General features: G+C 34.7%; 1 protein-coding gene across 1 annotated transcript; it reads right to left on the bottom strand.

The window, feature by feature from the left end:
* Window positions 1–197: 197 nt before the first annotated feature.
* Window positions 198–19,777, bottom strand: LOC134263425 (tyrosine-protein phosphatase 10D-like; the record flags this gene model as incomplete). Its single annotated transcript, XM_062745769.1, has 12 exons — window positions 19,586–19,777; window positions 14,438–14,612; window positions 14,024–14,200; window positions 12,419–12,550; window positions 10,874–11,013; window positions 9,274–9,366; window positions 8,659–8,728; window positions 8,031–8,198; window positions 7,816–7,941; window positions 3,951–4,065; window positions 1,298–1,377; window positions 198–300 (listed from the first exon to the last, which is right to left on the bottom strand). Coding segments are annotated over exons 1-12 (1,571 nt in total), but the record flags the coding sequence as incomplete, so codon positions are not given.
* Between the last annotated feature and the right edge of the window lie 1,620 nt (window positions 19,778–21,397).

Below are 21,397 nucleotides of genomic sequence, written 5' to 3'. Positions count from 1 at the left end.
ATATAATAAAAAATTAACTTATTTTAAAAAAACTGTAATAAAAGAAGGGTGGAATAGGATTTTTGGTGAATTGTTTAATCAATCATCATTGAATATATTACCTTTCTTTTACCTTTTTATGCATTACTTCTGAATCTTCTGGACAAAAAAAAAATAGAGACGACAGTTAATTAATACTGTATACATATAATGTTTACCTTCGTCGTTTAACGACCACCATGGCTATAATGATGACAAAAACTACAGCGACAGCGGCTACCACCCCACCTACAACAGCTCCAACGGGGAATTTATCCTCATCTACAGCAGACAAAGGCAAATACTCTCACATTACAATTTAGTCCGAAAAATCTGATGTTTTTCTGGCTTTTTTTTTTTTTTTTACAATTTTGATATTTTACATGCCAGGAAAACGTCAGAACTGGCGCCATTACAAAAACTGGGAAATCGCCGCCTCCTACCAGAGGCGGCATTCTGAGGTTGATTTTCGATACTTGTGAACCGAATTAAATGCTGAATTCATATTTTATCAATAGTACAACACCTTTAGTACTCACTAACATCGTTTTTATGTTTCGTTTATGAAAAAATATAATCCGATGAACACATTTTTTCTGACTGTCGAGAATTGTTTTCATTTCATGCATTTTTAAATCGTGCAAGTTCTGAATCGGAATGTGGAGTGGTAATTTTTATTCATCGATATTGGTGACTTCTAGGAGCAATGTGCCATTGATAAATTGTGATTTCGGCATCTTACTCGGTTCCCAAGTATAGAAAATCAACTTCGGGTGGAGACAGTGAAATTACCGGTTTTCGTAATGGCGCCGGTTCTGACGTTTTCCTGGCATGTAAAATATCAAAATCGTAAAAAAGCCAGAAAAACGTCAGATTTTTCGGACTAATTACAATTAAACTTTTTTCATGTAATAATGGAGAAATTGAAATATATTGTGCATTTGTTGGTGTATGTGAGTCAGACAGATGGACACTAGGGTTTCCACCCCCCGCAGACTCTCGCCTCTCAGTCTTTATATTTGTTTTTGTTTATATACTGATGAGCCCTATGGCTTAAAGTTATTCAAATGACAATAAAGATATATATATATATATATATATATATATATATATATATATATATATATATATATATATATATATATATATATATATATATATATATATATATACACAGTCCTCCACTTAATATCTACCATGAAATAATCTTTCTTCAAAATTCTAAGCTTCCCTTATTTACCTATATAAGTTAGCTAGCTAACAAATGTTGAAAACATACCTGGTATTTTAACTGTTGAATAGGGCCCATATTGGACTGAGTGTGAGCATCCTCCATTTGTACAACCAAATAAAATCACCCTACAATTATCAAATATTGGTTTACATAACACACTTACATCACTCTACTTAATGTTTGTTATACCCTTACTAAACAGTCCCTATATAATTTCTTACATTAAAAACTCCAACAGTTCAACTGTTTTCCTTGACTGTCGATCCATAGAAATGTTAAAAACTGACTATTAAATAAAGTGCCGCGCCACAGCATGATACGCCCGTCAAAAAATTACAATTTTCTTGAACAGTTTAGGTGCAAGAAAATCACATCAACCTTGATTCTAAGATTTCGATGATTTTTCCATTCCTTAAAATATTTATCCATCCCCTGTGATGTAGGCATCAATTATAATAAATATTACATCACTGATAGATTTCTGTGCTGGTTGTGTTAGACCTTATCAAATGCCCATCATCAAATTAGTCTTAACAACTTAATCTATTCCAAATTAATTTTGAAAAAAAAAGGCTGGCCATCAAATGACATATGTTATAAACTGACCAGCAGTTCTTCTGTCTAATCCCAAAAGGGCTGCTTAATCAGAGCGACTGAGACAGCTAGCCTTCCTACATTGAACTCATTAATTAATCTTTAACTGGATGCTTGTCTACTCATTATTACCAAGAGATGAATGGGTCTGCACTATCTACTATAATTCTTTAATCTATTCCAAATTAATTTTGAAAAAAAAGGCTGGCCATCAAATGACATATAATGTTATAAACTGACCAGCAGTTCTTCTGTCTAATCCCCAAAGGGCTGCTTAATCAGAGCGACTGAGACAGCTAGCCTTCCTACATTGAACTCATTAATTAATCTTTAACTGGATGCTTGTCTACTCATTACTACCAAGAGATGAATGGGTCTGCACTATCTACTATAATTCTTTTTTAAAAACATATAAAATACTCTCACATTTTTTTTTTGGTTGAGATTTAATGTCCGACAGGTTTTAGTATGTAATTCATATGGACATGCTGATTCAACCCCACCCCATTAAATTAGTTTTTAAATGAATAATATTACATAATATCAGATTAGTCTATTATGCAATATCAAATTAGTTTTAATTACTTTTCATCAAATTCATTTCAAAACTTAAGCTAGTCAACAAGAGCTATTCTTAATCAAACAGGCTTACCCATTTGCCCAATTCTCAAGGGATATAGATAATGCCAACACTCTGTCCGTTAGCCCCTTGCACTCAAAACCCATTAATTTCTCTCTAATTTGATATGCAATTTTCTGTTATCAAAATTCTTCTTGACCAGTGCTTGATAATTACACTCATGGGAGACATGGGATTTCTCTAACATACATTATATTTGTTTTAGATTGCTGTCAAGTATATGCTTAAAAAAAATAAGTATTTTCTTGATTTAACACTTTTTTAATAAGAGCAGTGCAATACTCTTACATTATTTGGGTTGTGTAAATGAATAGTCAAAAGACACATTTTTTTTAAAAAATTCACTTAAATTAAAGGTCACAGTGACCTTGAAATAGGTCGCGACACACCTTCTACCTAAGATGCATAAACTGGCCAAGTTTGATGATTGTAGGTCTTATGGTTTTCTAGTTATGGGCCGGAAAGGATTTTTCCATATTTGGCTATAACTTCTTAATTAAAGGTCAGAGCGACCTACTTTTTGTGCGCGACACACCTTCTACCCAAGATGCATCAGATGACAAAGTTTGATAATCCTAGGCCTAGTAGTATTAAAGTTATGAGCCGGAAACGAAAAAGCTAACAGACAGACGGACAGCTAGACAGACGGACGGACACGAAGCCTATAACATAATACGTCCCGTCTTAAGACGGGCGTATAAAAAGATTGTAGAGTTGCCTGCTGATGTCATATGGCGCTAAACTGTGTTACGTTTTTCTCATTCAGCTAACCTTGCTGTGATTTAAATGTAATCAGCAAAGGAGTGCCGAGTAATATAAACACGTCGTTAAGATAGGTAGAATTGAAATGTATTCTTCTACAAGTTCTAGCTAGTAACTTTAGAACTGTTTGTTATGAAATTCTTGTTTGTTATGATCCGGACCTATATACTACACTATATAGGTCCCTGTTATGATTCATGATGGTTGATAAATTTATACACATAAACATGATAATTAAAGTCTCTCTCTCCCAAGACAATTTTACTTTTGTTAAATATATGAATTTGATTTGGTAGGAGTATAACAAAACAGTTGCTGACAGGAGTCTCAAGAAACAGTCGACCTGTTGGACCAGATATGCCAGCGGCCTAAGGATCAACTGTTACCGTCTACCCCCGTCAACAACTGTATAAAGTCAGCCCATTATCTCAGTGGTAGAGCACCCATAGCATTAGTTGGATTTCTTGGGTTCGAGTCCCAATCTCGACGACATTTTACTCTGCCTGTTATGTACAAATTTACTGTAATATCAAACGTGTTATCTGTCAGGGATAGTAATTTACCATTGTACAATGTTTGCATCGAAATACATTGAAATTGATCCCTGATTGATTTATACATGATTAAAGAGTAACAAGCCTTGCATTGTTTTTTTTTTTTTATTATTTTGACTTCTATTTAAACAGAAGAGTCCATAGTTACCTATATGATTGTCCAGCATTAAGAGGTCCATTACAGTATACATTAGAACCCATTGAGGAACATGCAATATCTTGTCCAATGGTAAATTCAGATATTGATCTTTTTCTTCTGGATCCTACAAAAATATGAAGCCTTAATTAAAGATGAATAATTTAATATGAAGCCTTAATTAAAGATGAATAATTTAATTTTAGTTGTAACACATACATCATTTGATTGGGTAAAGATTTGATCAATTTTGTCTACAAAAACTTGCCTACGTCACAATGAGTTACTTCAAAAACATATTACTCCGCTTGACGTTACTTTTAAAATATGCTACATTTGAAGCCTTTTAACAGAGGAAAAATTGTTTCATTGTCAACACTGAAATTAAATTATAGGAATGAAGCTTACTTCAACTTATGTTATTTGATATAACATAACTTACAGTTTACTCTTTTTAAGCGGTTAGCTTCGCTAACCGCTTTATGGCATGTGTCCGATTTTTATCGACACCGGAAACTTCCATAAGGCGCTACCTATCGACAACGGAAACTTCAACAAAGCCTCTACCTAGTACCTATGATTTGTTTCCAACACATATAACATATGTTAAATAAAATCAAGACTATCAAAACAACATAATCTTTCGGTTTTTTAATTTTTTTCTGATTTTGTTTGTCAATGAAATAAATTTATAATTGTTGTATTAAAAAAAGTTTATGTATAGGAGCATTTGGTGTCGAGATTAAATTTCCGTGACATCAGCTGATGGCGATCGGGCCCTGTGACGAAATTCGAAGTCAGCATGAAGTTTAGCTGATAACATTATCAACGCGTTAGATTTAAACTTTAGGAAGAAATGTATAGCGAGAAATATCATATTTGAACCCAATGCTACACGAAAACCATTAGGCATTTCCGATTTATGTGTTAAATTGAAGCCTGAATCGAACAGGTGGTCAAAATGGCATTGGACACCTTGTGTATTTATATATAGAGGGGGTAGAATGTTTCGATATTTGGCTAATTTAGAGACTTACTGATAAAAATTCAGGTGCCTGTGATTAATTATAAGGCACCCCACATGAACAATAAATATTTGACCGAATTATGCTACTGGATACAGGGAGGACGGGTTAATTACTGGCTAAAGGGGTTGAAGGTTATTACCGACTGCAAAACATCAGAGAATCTCTCGATCGAGTTTCATTTTCCAAAATATTAAGGCATCCCTTTAATTAACTTAAGTAATACTAGTACACGAAGAAAGCCTTTATATAAAAATACTGAATACATCTGTAAGTTGTACAGTTATGGGATTACTTCCATAATGAAACGTTTGTTTTCTTCTCCTTTTTTTCTCAATTGAAATTATTTAAAAGATGATAAAAGCTTTGTTTCCAGGGATAAATTCTGTACTCAGTCTAATTATTACAAACGAGTTTAAACGATCACATTTTTATTAAAAAAAAAATAATGGGAGCCTGAAAATATTAAAATTAATTTTAAAAAATTGGAGAAAAAAATTTAATCGGCATTCGATCCTTTTCTAAAAATCAGCCGATATAAAATATGCACAGAAAAAGAGGCATGAAAAATCTTGACGATAAGCACAAATTGAAAATTATATCTAATGAATGATTATTTTTGAAAGTTTGCTAAATTCCTATGCAAGGTATAAGTTGTAAAAATACTTTTTAAATTTGAATTTGTCCAATTTGTTAATTATCATTTTGAGCCTTTGAGAAGAAATAAAAATTAAAATACAGATGCTTACAGACATATTGATAGAAATTCGCATACTTGTTTTTAGTAAAAAAAAAACAAAAAACAATGTATTGCTTATGCGACATATTGAAGAAAGTGATAATGATACCAAGGTAATTCTTGCAATGAACAATTAAATTGTTTGTTATACACTGACTTTTAGTGAACCTTTGAATTTTTAAAATACTAGTATTGATGGATTAAACAACAACTTTCCTTTTCACCCTTTTTTTTTTTTTTTCATTTATTTATTTATTTTTTTTTATACAATATTTCATGAAAAATATTTGCCAAATACTCAGTATATGTTCGTTTATACATATCGTGCAAGACTCTTTTTTTAAATAATTGTCATATACCATCTACTTATTCGAACATTTAATTGTATGAAAAGTCAATAATGTACATTTCTTAAAACTTTATTATCTTGTTTACTTGTCTTTCTTCCTGTGAGAGAAATAGTTCATAATATTAATAAACAGATGTACTCAGTATCTGTATCAAAATACAGAATGAACAGTGATCGGTCTCAAAAGAAAAACAGATCCTTGAAAGTTCCGGTGCCTAGCAGAAGTAAGCATCCCCAATGACAGGTCACACCTGCTGACCCGCAGTGAGCCTACGAAACTGAAGCTCTCTGAAATTAATTAATTCTCTGCTTGTCCATCCGTTTTTCTCAAACTAGCCAGCTATTTTTATGCATGCCTACTTTAATATCATCATTCAATGCATTTTTTGTTATTGTACACTGTACATATTCGATGAAAGCATGCTAACCGCTTTTCAGTACTTTTGGTACTTTGATTCTTAAAAGCGCCTCGCAGTTTATAAAGCGTAAACTGCCCCAAGTTATCTTAAATCGTATAACAAAATTTTTTTAAGCTTCATTCCTTAATTAACCCATTATTTTTTTTTTTTTTATCTCATACGTGTTGGTGATACAGGTCGTTGGATAAACTTATGCTTTATCAACGGGTAGATGCTTTATCAATAGCACTTCCGGTTTTGACACGATCCCTCTCGCTTCAAAATTTTATTTTATCAAACTTTTATTTGTGAAAATTATTGCCCTAATAAAATGAACGATAAAGAGCGATAATTTCGTTAAAAGCCAGAAAAAAGACTCGTATATGTCAAAGAAGTGTCTTATTTTATCAAGGAACCTGTATTGGCACTTGAAGACAGATGTTAACACCCCCCTTTTAAATCGTTATCGGAGTAAGTAAAGCCTAGCAGTTAAGTTGTTGTTATAAGATTCCTTAAACATCTTCAATATTATACTACGTATGCCTACGTAGTAATATAGGTGTAACTTACATTGGATCAACAATGAATCTACAAGTAGGCCCCTAGCCTTGCCTAACACGTTTTGTACTGCCATCGTTCAAAGAGTCCATTTTCAAAATCCCATGGTCCTTACAACTATCAGTCAGAAGTTCATTTGATGTAAAGTGCCAGCAATTGTCACATAATGTTTTCAAAGACGCAGATAGCAAAAATTCTAGATTTTGAACAAGATCTACTTTCTTTCGAGGGATGTCAACATCAACGGTGCTACTTCATCAAGTTGTACGTCATCAATATAAATTTAGCAATCATTCATGTAGTTTCGCAGGGGAAGTCTCAAAGTTTTGTTAAAATGAAAGTCGTATGAGATAAATAGAACATCTATAATTTTGTGATTTGATATTGGCTTTATCCAACTCGTTGAAATGGTGTATATTCGCTCGGCAAGCCTCGCGAATATATACACCATTTCAACAACTCGTTGGATAAAGCCAATATCAAATCACACAATATAGATATCCTCTATATATCTAATTGGTGGAATATGCATATAGTTGGTGTCTGTGTCAGGCTCTAAAAGAGTGAAACAATAGAATTAAGTTTAATATATATCTTCCCCTTATCAAATTTGGCAACATGTGTTCCCTCATTAAATTTGGCAACATTATTAACACCTTGAAATTTGGAAACACCATGTTAAGAAATGAGACTAAAGTGTTAAAATATTTGCAATTTATAGACACACCACTTAGATAGTGACAGATGGAAACAAGTGTGTTAGCACAAAAAATCAAGAAAACAAAATATATATAGTTGAGAGAAGTACCTCTACTCCTGATTTCTTTCATGTATTTGTCATTTGTGACTCTGTATAACGGAAATCCATTTTTACTGGCACCATGCCAGTTTGGCAGCCCCGCCCAATCTTCTTTCCTATCTAATGATCCTTGATCTAAAATTTGAGAAATTTTAAATAAAATTTGATTATTATATATCTAATTAATATCTAAATTCATTAAGATTGTGGTGAGTTTTACTTACTTTTACATTTAGATTCTTCACACACAGTTATTCCAAACAGAACTTGATTTCCATTTAAATCATTTTTGAAGAAATCTGTGTTGAGTTCTACTGTGATGGATTGCTGTGTCGACTTGTGTTGACCTGGTTTAGTACTTATCAAGTCTACACTATAGTCTATTGGAGGACCTAGAAGTGGGCAAAACAAGAATGTTTCCATTCTACTGCTTTATGAACTATTCTAAGGTGAAAGTGAATAAAACGAAGTTATGTCATAAAACAGATGAAAATGTATCATATTATCTGTAAAAATAAGAGTTGATTCTAAAAGATGCCATTAATTTTTCACAAATTCATAATTATCTCCCCATTGAAGAAAACACAAGGACCTTTATTTGTACAAACATTATGTTAAACCATGAATGCTTTGAGGTAAGTTTAGATGAAATTTAACTTAATGGTTCTGAAGTCAAGGATGTGAAAAATTTAACAAATGGAAAAAAAGACTAGTACGCCAGACAAAATATGACCAATGAGCACACTTGAGCATTCAGCTCAGGTGAGTAACAATTCAAAGCTTACAATGAAATTGTCTAATTTCATAAATCAAAATAAAATTTAATACGAGCTAAAGCACAAGAATACTCACTGCCAGCAGGTACTCTGTAGGGATGTTGGGCTTCCTGACCTGACATACTCTCATTATTTGTGGCAGATACCTTTAAAACAAGGAAACCATGCAGTCTTTATTATCTTTGAAACATATTGTTGAAAAGTATAATTTTATAATGATATACTTAACAATCATATTATTTGATAAAACTCTATATCATTTACTAGTATTTAAATATAAGGCTTAATTAATAAAAAAGAAATATTGAAAGAAAATTAGAGATAAGGACAAAAAAGTAAAGATACTGTTGAATGCCTCTCACTAATTATGCATCAAGATATGGTAATAATATAGTGCATTCAATATTAAGCATATGAAGTTTAAAATATCTTGACAATTAATCAGTTATATTTTTTTAAACTGTAGTTGGTTAAAAGCTAAAAACAGGCTAGGACAGACAAAGGGATGGAAGATGGACATGACTACTACTAGTCTATGTATATTCTAGGCAATATTCATGAAAGGGCATAAAAACAGCCTTTAATCTATATCATCATGAAATCCCTACATGTGAATAGGCAATATTATTAAAAAAAATTGAAGTCTAAATGATTTCTAAGCAAATTCTAAGATTTTTTGATTAAGACTTACTGTTACTGTATATGTTTCCTCTGGTACAACTGTAAAATTTTGTTCAACACGTTGTATTGAGGAGACTGGTATTGTTTCTGATAATATCTCTGTCTGTAAAAGAAAAAAATGTCAAATACTTTAATCTTAGAGTTCAGTTTTTGATTCATCGTTTACCTATGCAATGGTTTGGGTAATGGATAACTAACTTGATCACTTAAGCACGGACTTGTGATGGGGGTCGATTCTTAGTACAGCCATATGTTCCTTCCTTGACTGGTACACATTATATATTTTTTCACAATAAAAGTGAAATTAGGTAATCTTTAGCAATATATATTTTTTTTTTTTTACAATGACTTACTACAAAAACTGGTATATTTTCTCTATTCTATCAAAAATTAAAGTCCAAGTAATATGCACATCTCTTATATGTATACAGAGTCTGTAAAATTAAAGAAAGTCAAATACTTTAATCTAAGGTAAAGAATTCAGTTAAAATCCATTCATTGTTTACTAGGGATGTCAAATCGGTCAATTTTTGATATTCGATTCCTCGGACGTTTTTCCGATCCAGGTAACAGGTGCTTGGCCACAATAATTACTGTATAAACCAGAGGCTGACAAATAGATTTTTAAGGCACTTGTCCAAGGGCAAGTACATGGTCAAAATTGACTTGCCCTACCTGAATTTTTGCTTGCCCTACCATAAACTAATTCTGTATTTATAGATATTTTTTTCAAAAAAGAGGAAGACAAATGCTGAGTAAATCATACAAGCCCCTATGCCCAGCTTTAAATTTATGGCCTACAAATAAATTCTATTTTTGATAAGTCTCTTGCCCACGGGCAAGTGGTTGATAAAATTTCACTTGCCCACCCCTAAAATTCACTAGCCCCGGGCGTCGGGCAATGGGATTTGTCATCCCCTGATAAACACTGCCACGGGCAAAAGCGGTCATTTAGAGGCATAGGAAACCTTAATTACTGTATGTAAAAGTGCAATGAACATTTTACATCTTAAAACCAATGTTTTAATGCATTAATAAATAAGCTTAAAAATATACAAAAAATATATATTTGAGTAACTGAGTACAGATTTTATTATTTGATACTCGGATGCTCGATCGAGTACCCGGTTAACGGGGTACTTGTTTACATCCCTTTTGTTTACCTTTGCAATGGTTTGGGTAATACATGTAGATAGCTTAGTGGGTAAAGCAATGATTCCCAGTCCAGATATACTTTTTTCCTCCTTTACTGACACACATTATAATTTTAACAATGATAGTGAAATTGGGGAATCTTATGCAATGTTTAGTTAAAAATGACTTACTTCAACAACTGGTATTTTTCTCTATTTTATCAAAAAATAAAGTCCATGTAATATGCACATCTCTTATATGTATACAATTGTTCTGCAAGATAGTTTCATCTAGAAAGATGTTAGGAGTAATATTGTTGACAAATGAGTTACATGTAGCCTGTATGCAATACTTCGTCAAAAAAAGAAGTCTAACAACTGGTATTTTCTTAAATTTGATAAAATCTAACATCTTTAGTACAATCATGTGATTTAAAAAAAGCTATCTTAAATAATCATGTATGTCAAACTAATTACCCCTTGATTAATGACTTTGACATTATAGTTATCTAAGACACCATTCCGGTCCCTCAGTGATGGAATGTTCCAATATGCATATGCCACTCTGTAGTTCCCCTCTTTAATATTGACAGTCAAGTTTTCCACTGGTCCTGGTGCTACATGCCAAAAGAAGAAAGAACAACAATATATATGTCAACATTGAAGCCTCAAAGAGCTTTGAACATAACCAAAATTATATCCAAAATCAATGGGATGCTAATTAATATCAATAATATATGATTAATCTTCAGAGGAAGGAAAGTCTGCTCTTACCTCATGCTTCAGTAATTTAAATTAACTTAAATCAGCATAAATTTGGAATGTCTTTAGATTAAATTTTTATTCCCTAAAAAGTTACTGTGGCCAAACCCTAAACTGTGGGGTCATGATCTGAACAGACTTGAAACTGAGAAATAAATCTGAATTGTTCTACCTAGGGATATTATACATGTCAACTGGTAAGACTCAAGTGCCCAAGAAAGTATAGCACTAACATAGCATTTTATATCAGGTCAGATAAATCCCTAACACATTCTATATATTATTTACCTTATAAATAAATTGTTAGTCTAAACCAAGAATTTATTTCCAAAGTAAAGAAGAACTAAATATCATTGAGATGGTGGCCATCTAAAAGGGCCCCGCTTTCAACAATGAACATGAAAATGTAAGGTGGTTTAAAAGGGTTTTGAAGGGGAACATTTGTGTAACACAGTAAAAGTCATTTAGTACGTCTTCACGGATATTGCAAATTTTCATATATATATCGATATTTATCTTGTATCCCCAGTTATATAAATATACAGGAATTAAAGGGAAAAAATTATGAACCAAACAAAGATTTTAAACAGAAAGGCTAATTCTGACCATGACCTAGAAACTTCGACCAAGGTCTCTGCACATCCATTGGCCAGTGGAACTCTGTGAGTGAAGTAATAGCCAGATTGGGCCAAGAAGAGAGAAGATATGCTTCGGACAAGAATTTTTCATAAAATTCTGCTATCACCTTGACCTTTGACCTACAAACATGGTTCAAGGTCACTGTACATCGGTTACCCAAAGGCACTCTGTGGATGAAGTAGGAGCCAGATTGGGCCAAGGAGTAAGAAGATATGTTCTGGACAAGAATTTTTTATAAAATTCTACTATGACCTTTGACCTAGAAACATGGTTCAAGGTCACTGCATACCTGTTACCCAAAGGCACTCTGTGGGTGAAGTATGAGTCAGATTGGGCCAAGGAGAGAAGATTCGTTCTGGACAAGGATTTTTCATAAAATTCTGCTATGACCTTGACCTTTGACCTAGAAACATGGTTCAAGGTCACTGCACACCGGTTACCCAAAGGCACTCTATAGGTGTAGTATGAGCCAGATTAGGCCAAGTAGAGAGGAGATATGCTCTGGACAAGAGATCTCGGATGGACTGACAGACGGACAGCTAGACAGACGGACAGACTGATCACTATAGGGCGCCCGCCAAGCGGGGTCCTAATTATGTATTATATTAATGAAAGACAAACCTGCTTGCTTCGTTCTGACAATATCTGATACATCTGATTCACTAGTCCCTTTAACTGTAGCAGCAATAACTTTGAACTTGTACGGCCAGTATTCCTCCAGATCAGTTATGGACAATGACTTCTGGTGAAAACCTAAATTAAGATGTAAAACATTGTTAAAGTAGATTCTTTATTTTTTCCAGTAAAGGACCCTCTATATTTTGCAGTTAAGAGTTCTAATTGCAGTTTAATTGTTAATGAAGTTAAAGTGATCTGTCCTTAGATCTACAAACAAACAAGTGCCCTGTATAGTGGAGCATAGCCTAACAAAAGAGTATATCTATAAATCAAGGTAGCATTTGACATGGATCTGATGCAAATTAACTTCTGTTAAACACACAAGGACAAACTAGTATAGGTTACATCATACAAGCCAAGTAGTATTGGTTATATCGTTTTCATGGGGCATGGACATTGAGGGTATGAAAACGATATAACCAATAGTACGAGACATCTATGATGTCAGCAACTTGTCTCATGTCTGATGACGTAAATTTCATTGAGAGTGTCAAAATTCAATAAAAAAAATATTCAGCGTGTCATGAACTTAAAATTCATTTCAAGCAAGCTCTTCAACATGTTGGACGTTCTTAGTGAATTTGATTTGACTTTTTTACTGAGTTTTAAGATTTTGACAAATTATCTTCGAGCCAGGCACTCGACAAATATGAAATCACAGATGCAAATATCAAGGAGTTTATATAACGTTTGGAGATATTACCGTAACTTTCAAAATTTCAAAATAGATTAATCTTTTTAATGACTGGGAATTTCCAACCGAGTTAAATACACGCATTTTAAATTAGTTAAAGGCTAAGAAATAGCTAAACATGTTCATTTTTCTGTAGTTATGAACTTGTGAAATAAAATCAGTTTTTTTTCTCATGACCTGATTTCTGCCTCCTGCTGTGATAAATGAAGGGGCATTGAAAGTATTATAGCATATGTGATGTGGGATATATCACCACAGAAAGATCAAAGAAAATCACCGCAGATATGCGACAAGCCACCCATCCTAATGTATATCACTAAACCTCCACCTCCATCGTGAGTTGATAGTAAATTCAAAACAACAGAATTTTGCTCCCTTGATAACTTTTTCTAAAAATAATACTGCAATAAAGTGCACTTTAAACTATTAAACAAAATGATCCATTTACACTTTTTGAATATAACTATTCTAACTAAGTGGTGGACTTGTTACACTATTCCGCTTTTAAAATTGACCAGGGCACAAGACACACTCTTTGTTTAAAGACTTCTATTGGCTTAAAGATCTGGTGTCTACTAAAAATTTGCCAGGCACCTAAAAATTTGCATAAGCCACTAGATCTTTAGGATTATGAACCAACTGTCACCTAAATTTTAAAGGTTACTTAAAGGCCAGCATATGGGGCATACTTTTTTCACAAACACATCTTGTTCAATCTACTGAAAAAGATCATTGGCATACCTTGTATTTTTTCTTTTTGATAAACATTAGTGAATTGAGTTGGCAAATTCTGGTAACTTAGTGTATTGAACAATAATTGTTTCTTGATATACTCTAGTGAAAAGAATACACACCGTATGCATACAGATTTGGTTGTTTCGGGGTAAAGTTTGTTCCAGTATCATCCGTCCCTTCATACACTTCTAAAGTGTATGTTGTGTTGCCAGGTGGGGGACCTGCTACATCCCAGGACAATGTCAGAGTCTTGGCCTCTATATTAGTTGCTTTTATATTTCCAGGTTTTTGTGGAGCTGAATAATAAAAGAATTAAATAATAATTGTTCCAATTAACAAGACATTTTTCACAATGAGGGGAAAAAGTTTTATGCTACGAAAAAACTTTAGGGTAATAAGGTGATTAATTTGACACCACCAAAAGATTAAATTTCTTGTGAGTCATCATCTTAGAAAAGTCTATAGGTCTTGTTTTGCAACTCTAAAAATGCATACAATTTATGAAGTGTTAAACCATCCATGTGATTGCTTACTTTCTTCCTCAGTCTTTGCTGTTGCATTATCAAAGCGTCCTTCACCTTCTCCATTCACTGCTGCCACTTTAACAATGTAGTGGGTGTATGGTTTTAGGTCTGTTACTTGCTGTACCATAGGCTGATATATATCTGGTTTTGGGATGACCTTGGGTTTTGCACAGTCAGCTATACCCTTAAAACATATTACAATTCAGCAATTAAACAAGAGGCCCATGGGCCTTATAGGTCACCTGAGCATCATGCAACAACTTTCAAATGATTGAATTTGTTTCACGTTTTAAGCTAGATGCTAAGGCATTCACAATTTTGGAAGAGGCACTCTTGCTCAACATAACTATGTACTTAGTTAGTTTATTTAAAACCTAGGAGCAGAGAAGAAGATTTTCAAAGATTTAATGCATTTTCACTATATAATCAATAGAGCCCCACCCTAACACCAGAACCCCTGACCCTGGGGCCATAAAATTCACAATTTTTGTAGAGGCACTCTTGCTCATCATAACTATGTACTTAGTTAGTTTATATAAAACCTAGGAGCAGAGAAGATTTTCAAAGATTTAATGCATTTTTATTATATAATCAATATAGAGCCCCGCCCTAACACCAGAACCCCTGACCCATGGGCCATCAAATTCACAAATTTGGTAGAGGCACTCTTGCTCATCATAATTATTTACTTAGTTAGTTTATTTAATAACCAGGAGAAGAGAAGAAGATTTTCAAAGATTTAATGCATTTTCATTATACATGTATAATCAATATAGAGCCCCGCCCTAACACCAGAACCCCTGACCCTGGGGCCATGAATTTCACAATTTTGGTAGAGGCACTCTTGCTCATTCATCATAATTATTTACTGAATTAGTTTATTTAATACCTAGGAGCAGAGAAGAAGATTTTCAAAGATTTAATGCATTTTCATTATATAATCAATAGAGCCCCGCCCTAACACCAGAACCCCTGACCCTGGGGCCATGAATTTCACAATTTTGGTAGAGGCACTCTCGCTCATTCATCATAATTATTTACTGAATTAGTTTATTTAATACCTAGGAGCAGAGAAGAAGATTTTCAAAGATTTAATGCATTTTCATTATATAATCAATATAGAGCCCCGCCCTAACACCAGAACCCCTGACCCTGGGGCCATGAATTTCACAATTTTGGTAGAGGCACTCTTGCTCACATCATAATTATTTACTGAATTAGTTTATTTAATTAGAAGCAGAGAAGAAGATTTTCAAAGATTTAATGCATTTTCATTATATAATCAATATAGAGCCTCGCCCTAACACCAGAACCCCTGACCCTGGGGCCATGAATTTCACAATTTTGGTAGAGGCACTCTTGCTCATCATAACTATGAACTTAATTTGTTTATTTAATACCCAAGAGCAGAGAAGAAGATTTTTACAGACTTACTGCATTTTCACTATATAATCAATAGGGCCCCGCCCTAACACCAGAACCCCTGACCCTGGGGCCATGAATTTCACAATTTTGGTAGAGGACTCAATGTTGATTACAATCATACCAACAGTTTGATTGCTTGATGTCGGGGAGTAAAGAAGAAGATTTTTAAAGATTGCACTATTTTTAGTGGTTTTTGCTCCACCCCCCAGGCCCCAGGGGGGCGGGGACCATGAAATTCACAATTTTTGTTCCCCTTCACCCATAGATGCTATATGCCAAATTTGGTTGAAATTGGTTCAGTGGTTTCAGAGAAGAAGCTGAAAATGTTTAAATGTTAACGCACGACGCACAACGCACGACGGACGACGGACGACAACGGACAACAAGAGGCCCATGGGCCACATCGCTCACCTGAATAACTTGGGTGATGCAGATCTTTTTAAAAGATTTGTTCTATATATATTTTTATGTAAAACTTTGGATTCCCCATTGTGGCCCCGCCCTACGCCCGAGGGTCATGATTTTAGCAATTTAATATCTACACTACCCAAGGATGCTCCCACATATGTTTCAGCTTTCCTGGCCAAGTGGTTCTTGAGAAGAAGATTTTTAAAGATTTGTTCTATATATTTCTATGTAAAATTTGGATTCCCTATTGTGGCCCCGCCCTACCCCCGGGGGTCATGATTTTTACAATTTAATATCTACACTACCCAAGGATGCTTCCACATAAGTTTCAGCTTTCCTGGCCCAGTGGTTCTTGAAAAGAAGATTTTTAAAGATTTGTTCTATATATTTTTATGTAAAACCCTATTGTGGCCCCGCCCTACCCCTGGGGGTCATGATTTTAACAATTTAATATTTACACTACCCGAGGATGCTTCCACATAAGTTTCAGCTTTCCTGACCCAGTGGTTCTTGAGAAGAAGATTTTTAAAGATTTGTTCTATACATATTTCTATGTAAAATTTGGATTCCCTATTGTGGCCCCACCCTACCCCGGGGGTCATGATTTTTACAATTTAATATTAAACTACCCAAGGATGCTCCCACATAAGTTTCAGCTCTCTTGGCCCAGTGGTTCTTGAGAAGAAGATTTTTAAAGATTTGTTCTATATATTTCTATGTAAAACTTGGATTCCCTATTGTGGCCCCGCCCTACCCTGGGGGTCATGATTTTTACAACTTAGAATCTACACTAACCAAAGATGCTCCCACATAAGTTTCAGCTTTCCTGGCCCAGTGGTTCTTGAGAAGAAGATTTTTAAAGATTTGTTCTATATATTTCTATGTAAAACTTGGATTCCCTATTGTGGCCCCGCCCTACCCCCGGGGGTCATGATTTTTACAATTTAATATTTACACTACCAAAGGATGCTCCCACATATGTTTCAGCTCTCCTGGCCCAATGGTTCTTGAGAAGAAGATTTTTAAAGATTTGTTCTAGAACATCCATCTGAGAAAAACTTGGATTCCCTATTGTGGCCCCGCCCTACCCCCGGGGTCATGATTTTAACAATTTAATATTTACACTACCCAAGGATGCTCACACATAAGTTTCAGCTTTCCTGGCCCAGTGGTTCTTGAGAAGAAGATTTTTAAAGATTTGTTCTATATATTTCTATGTAAAACTTGAATTCCCATTGTGGCCCCGCCCTACCCCCGGGGTCATGATTTTAACAATTTAATATTTACACTACCAAAGGATGCTCCCACATATGTTTCAGCTCTCCTGACCCAGTGGTTCTTGAGAAGAAGATTTTTAAAGATTTGTTCTATATATTTCTATGTAAAACTTGGATTCCCTATTGTGGCCCCGCCCTACCCCCGGGGGTCATGATTTTTACAATTTAATATTAAACTACCCAAGGATGCTCCCACGTAAGTTTCAGCTTTCCTGGCCCAGTGGTTCTTGAGAAGAAGATTTTTAAAGATTTGTTCTATATATTTCTATGTAAAACTTGGATTCCCTATTGTGGCCCGGCCCTACCCCCGGGGGTCATGATTTTAATAAATTGATATCTACACTACCCAAGGATGCTCCCACGTAAGTTTCAGCTTTCCTGGCCCAGTGGTTCTTGAGAAGAAGATTTTTAAAGATTTGTTCTATATATTTCTATGTAAAACTGGTTTCCCTTTTGTGGCCCCCCCCTCCCCCCCGGGGGTCATGATTTTTAAAATTTTAAATATTTACACTACCAAAGGATGCTCCCACATATGTTTCAGCTCTCCGGGCCCCAAATGGTTCTTGAGAAGAAGATTTTTAAAGATTTGTTCTATATATTTTAGTAAAACTTGGATTCCCTATTGTGGCCCCGCCCTACCCCCGGGGGTCATGATTTTAACAATTTAATATTTACACTACCCAAGGATGCTCACACATAAGTTTCAGCTTTCCTGGCCCAGTGGTTCTTGAGAAGAAGATTTTTAAAGATTTGTTCTATATATTTCTATGTAAAATTGAACCCCTATTGTGGCCCCGCCCTACCCCTGGGGGTCATGATTTTTACAATTTAAATCTACAACCCAAGGATGTTCCACAAAAGTTTCAGTCTCCTGGCCCAGTGGTTCTTAGAAGAAGATTTTTAAAGATTTGTTCTGTTATTTCTATGTAAAACTTGGATTCCCTATTGTGGCCCCGCCCTCCCCCCGGGGGTCATGATTTTAACAATTTAATATCTACACTACCCAAGGATGCTTCCACATAAGTTTCAGCTCTCCTGGCCCAGTGGTTCTTGAGAAGAAGATTTTTAATGTATGTTCTATATATTTCTATGAAAACTTGGATTCCCTATTGTGGCCCCGCCCTACCCCCGGGGGTCATGATTTTTACAATTTAATATCTACACTACCCAAGGATGCTCCCACATAAGTTTCAGCTTTCCTGGCCCAGTGGTTCTTGAGAAGAAGATTTTTAAAGATTTGTTCTATTTATTTCTATGTAAAACTTGGATTCCCTTTTGTGGCCCCGCCCTACCCCTGGGGGTCATGATTTTTACAATTTAATATCTACACTACCCAAGGATGCTCCCACGTAAGTTTAAGCTTTTCTGGTAGTGGTTCTTGAGAAGAAGATTTTTAAAATTTTTTTATATATTTCTATGTAAAACTTGGATTCCCTATTGTGGCCCCGCCCTACCCCTGGGGGTTGTCAAGATTGTAGCACTCATAGAAAACACATCTGAACCGTATAGTGGTTTATTTAAATTTAACAAGTATATAACATAACGTTATAGCAACGTCTATACGTCATAGTACTGCGACGCATAGTTCGGCAAAAGTCACTTACATAAACATGATTATATTGACAAAGGTAAATAAGAAAAGCACTTATATCTATAATTCACAACATTCTCCCCCCACCAAAGTGCCAATTTCAAACATTATCCGGCCCACCAAAGATGAATTCGTAAGTCTTTGGACCGAGAAATAAAAGGGAATTTGAATGAATGATAATGAAAAATTCTTGAAAAGTTATTCGCAATGTCACTTGAAATGTAACGCTCTTACACTAGGTTTAAGTTTGGATTTCCTCTTGCTTTGAGTTTGGTACCATCACCTATGAACAAAGTCTTACAAGAAATCGTCCTTCCCCTTTACTCAAATTCCCAATATTTATGAATGCATTCTCCTTGTCTTGAATTTGCTCCTTATGCTGATCAATCTGATGATCCAAAATCTTCACCCTCCTCTTCATCTCTGCGATCTATCCCGTATCGATGAGGTTCTGACTGTATGTCCTCTCCATCTCTGAAGTTTTAAATGTTTTCTCCTGTTGCCTGATATTGGTGTCATCCCCAAAATCCTCTTGAAGTCAACAATCTGCATGCCATGAACTTTGTTATCCTTGTATAATTCTGATTTAATTGCTGGCCTCTTTGGTGTAGGGGTTTGTTCCTTTACCAGTTGGTTGACAATGTTCATCTTTTCCTTTTTCTCTGTACCTCTGTTCTAGGTTATACTTATGAATGTTTTCTAGTTTCTTGGATATCTCTGACTCCCTCATCAAACCAGTTATTTGATCTCTTGGAGTTTCTCTCTGCTGCTCTACATCTGAGTGAATATTTTCTCCCACTTGTTGAAGTTTCCTTTGAGGTGTCTCTCTTAATGATTTGAGCCGTTGTATCTCCTGTTACCACTGTTTGGATTTGAATGAAAGCTTGTAAGGGACTGCTGAGTTCTTGTATTCACTGAAATTGTGTCTTGATTGACTATTCCCTCCTAATTGTGAATTCTCATCTTTATCTAAGAAACTGCTGTGCATTTTGTTCCAAGAAATGTTTCTTACATTTCCTCATTTTAGAATTAAGATTCAAAATTGAACTGATCTGTCTCCAGTATTTCTCTTCAATATCCTCCTCTGCTGTTTCTGTTAGAATTTTTTCATCCAGATCTCTGATAATTTCCTGTTTGTCCTCTAATGTCTCCAAAATAATCTCAATTTGGTCACGGCACCAATGTCAAGATTGTAGCACTCATAGAAAACACATCTGAACCGTATAGTGGTTTATTTGAAACTTAACAAGTATATAACATAACGTTATAGCAACGTCTATGACGTCATAGTACTGCGACGTCATAGTTCGGCAAAAGTCACTTACATAAACATGATTATATTGACAAAGGTAAATAAGAAAAGCACTTATATCTATAATTCACAACAGGGTCATGATTTTAAAATTTAATATCTACACTACCCAGAATGCTTCCACATAAATTTCAGCTTTTTCTGGCCCAGTGGTTCTTGAGAAGAAGATTTTTTAATGACCCCACCCTATTTTCGTATTTTCTTGATTATCTCCCCTTGAAGATGTCTTGGCCCTTGATTTTAACAATTTAAATTTCCCTTCACCCAAGGAGTCTTGTACCAAGTTTGGTTAAAATTGCACAGTGGTTCTTGAGAAGAAGTTGAAATTGTGAAAAGTTTACAAGGACGGACGGGACGGCACGGACGGACGGGGACGACGAACGGACACCGGGTGATCAGAAAGCTCACTTGAGCTTTCAGCTCAGGTGAGCTAAAAACGGATAGCAATAGGTCACCTGAGTTTTTACTCAGGTGACCTAAAAAAACATAGCTCACCTCAATTAACATCATCTGCAAATAAATTAAGGCAAAGTCTAAAACCAAATTCATCCAAATACTAGATGCTGTCATGAGACAGTAATACCCGCACTAAGGTGTTTGCCTCTAAATGCACACTCCTCTAAAATTAGGCTTTACCAAAGAAAAAGTCAATATAATTCAATAATTTACATAATAGGGCCTCCACGTATTCATCAAATTGAGCATAATATTCTCAAGTGAACATGTGACCCATGGGCCTCGATCTTATAGGTACATGTATTTCATATTCATAATTCATTACCAATCTGAAATTAAACAACAGAATTCAATTAATGATGTAAATTAGGTTTGAAACAAGGGGGGGGGTAAATTTTTGGCCCATAATTGGAACTTTTTAAATCTATTTTCTCATATAGATCAACAACAAATATTATTCAAATTAGTTTAAAGCGTTTTTGATGATTTTTTCCAAAATG

This window comes from Saccostrea cucullata, unplaced genomic scaffold, assembly GCF_032062105.1.
Source record: "Saccostrea cucullata isolate Sc308-1 unplaced genomic scaffold, CSIRO_AGI_Scuc_v1 ctg11040, whole genome shotgun sequence".
NCBI lineage: Eukaryota > Metazoa > Mollusca > Bivalvia > Ostreida > Ostreidae > Saccostrea > Saccostrea cuccullata.
This window is presented reverse-complemented; position numbering and strand designations above follow the sequence as displayed.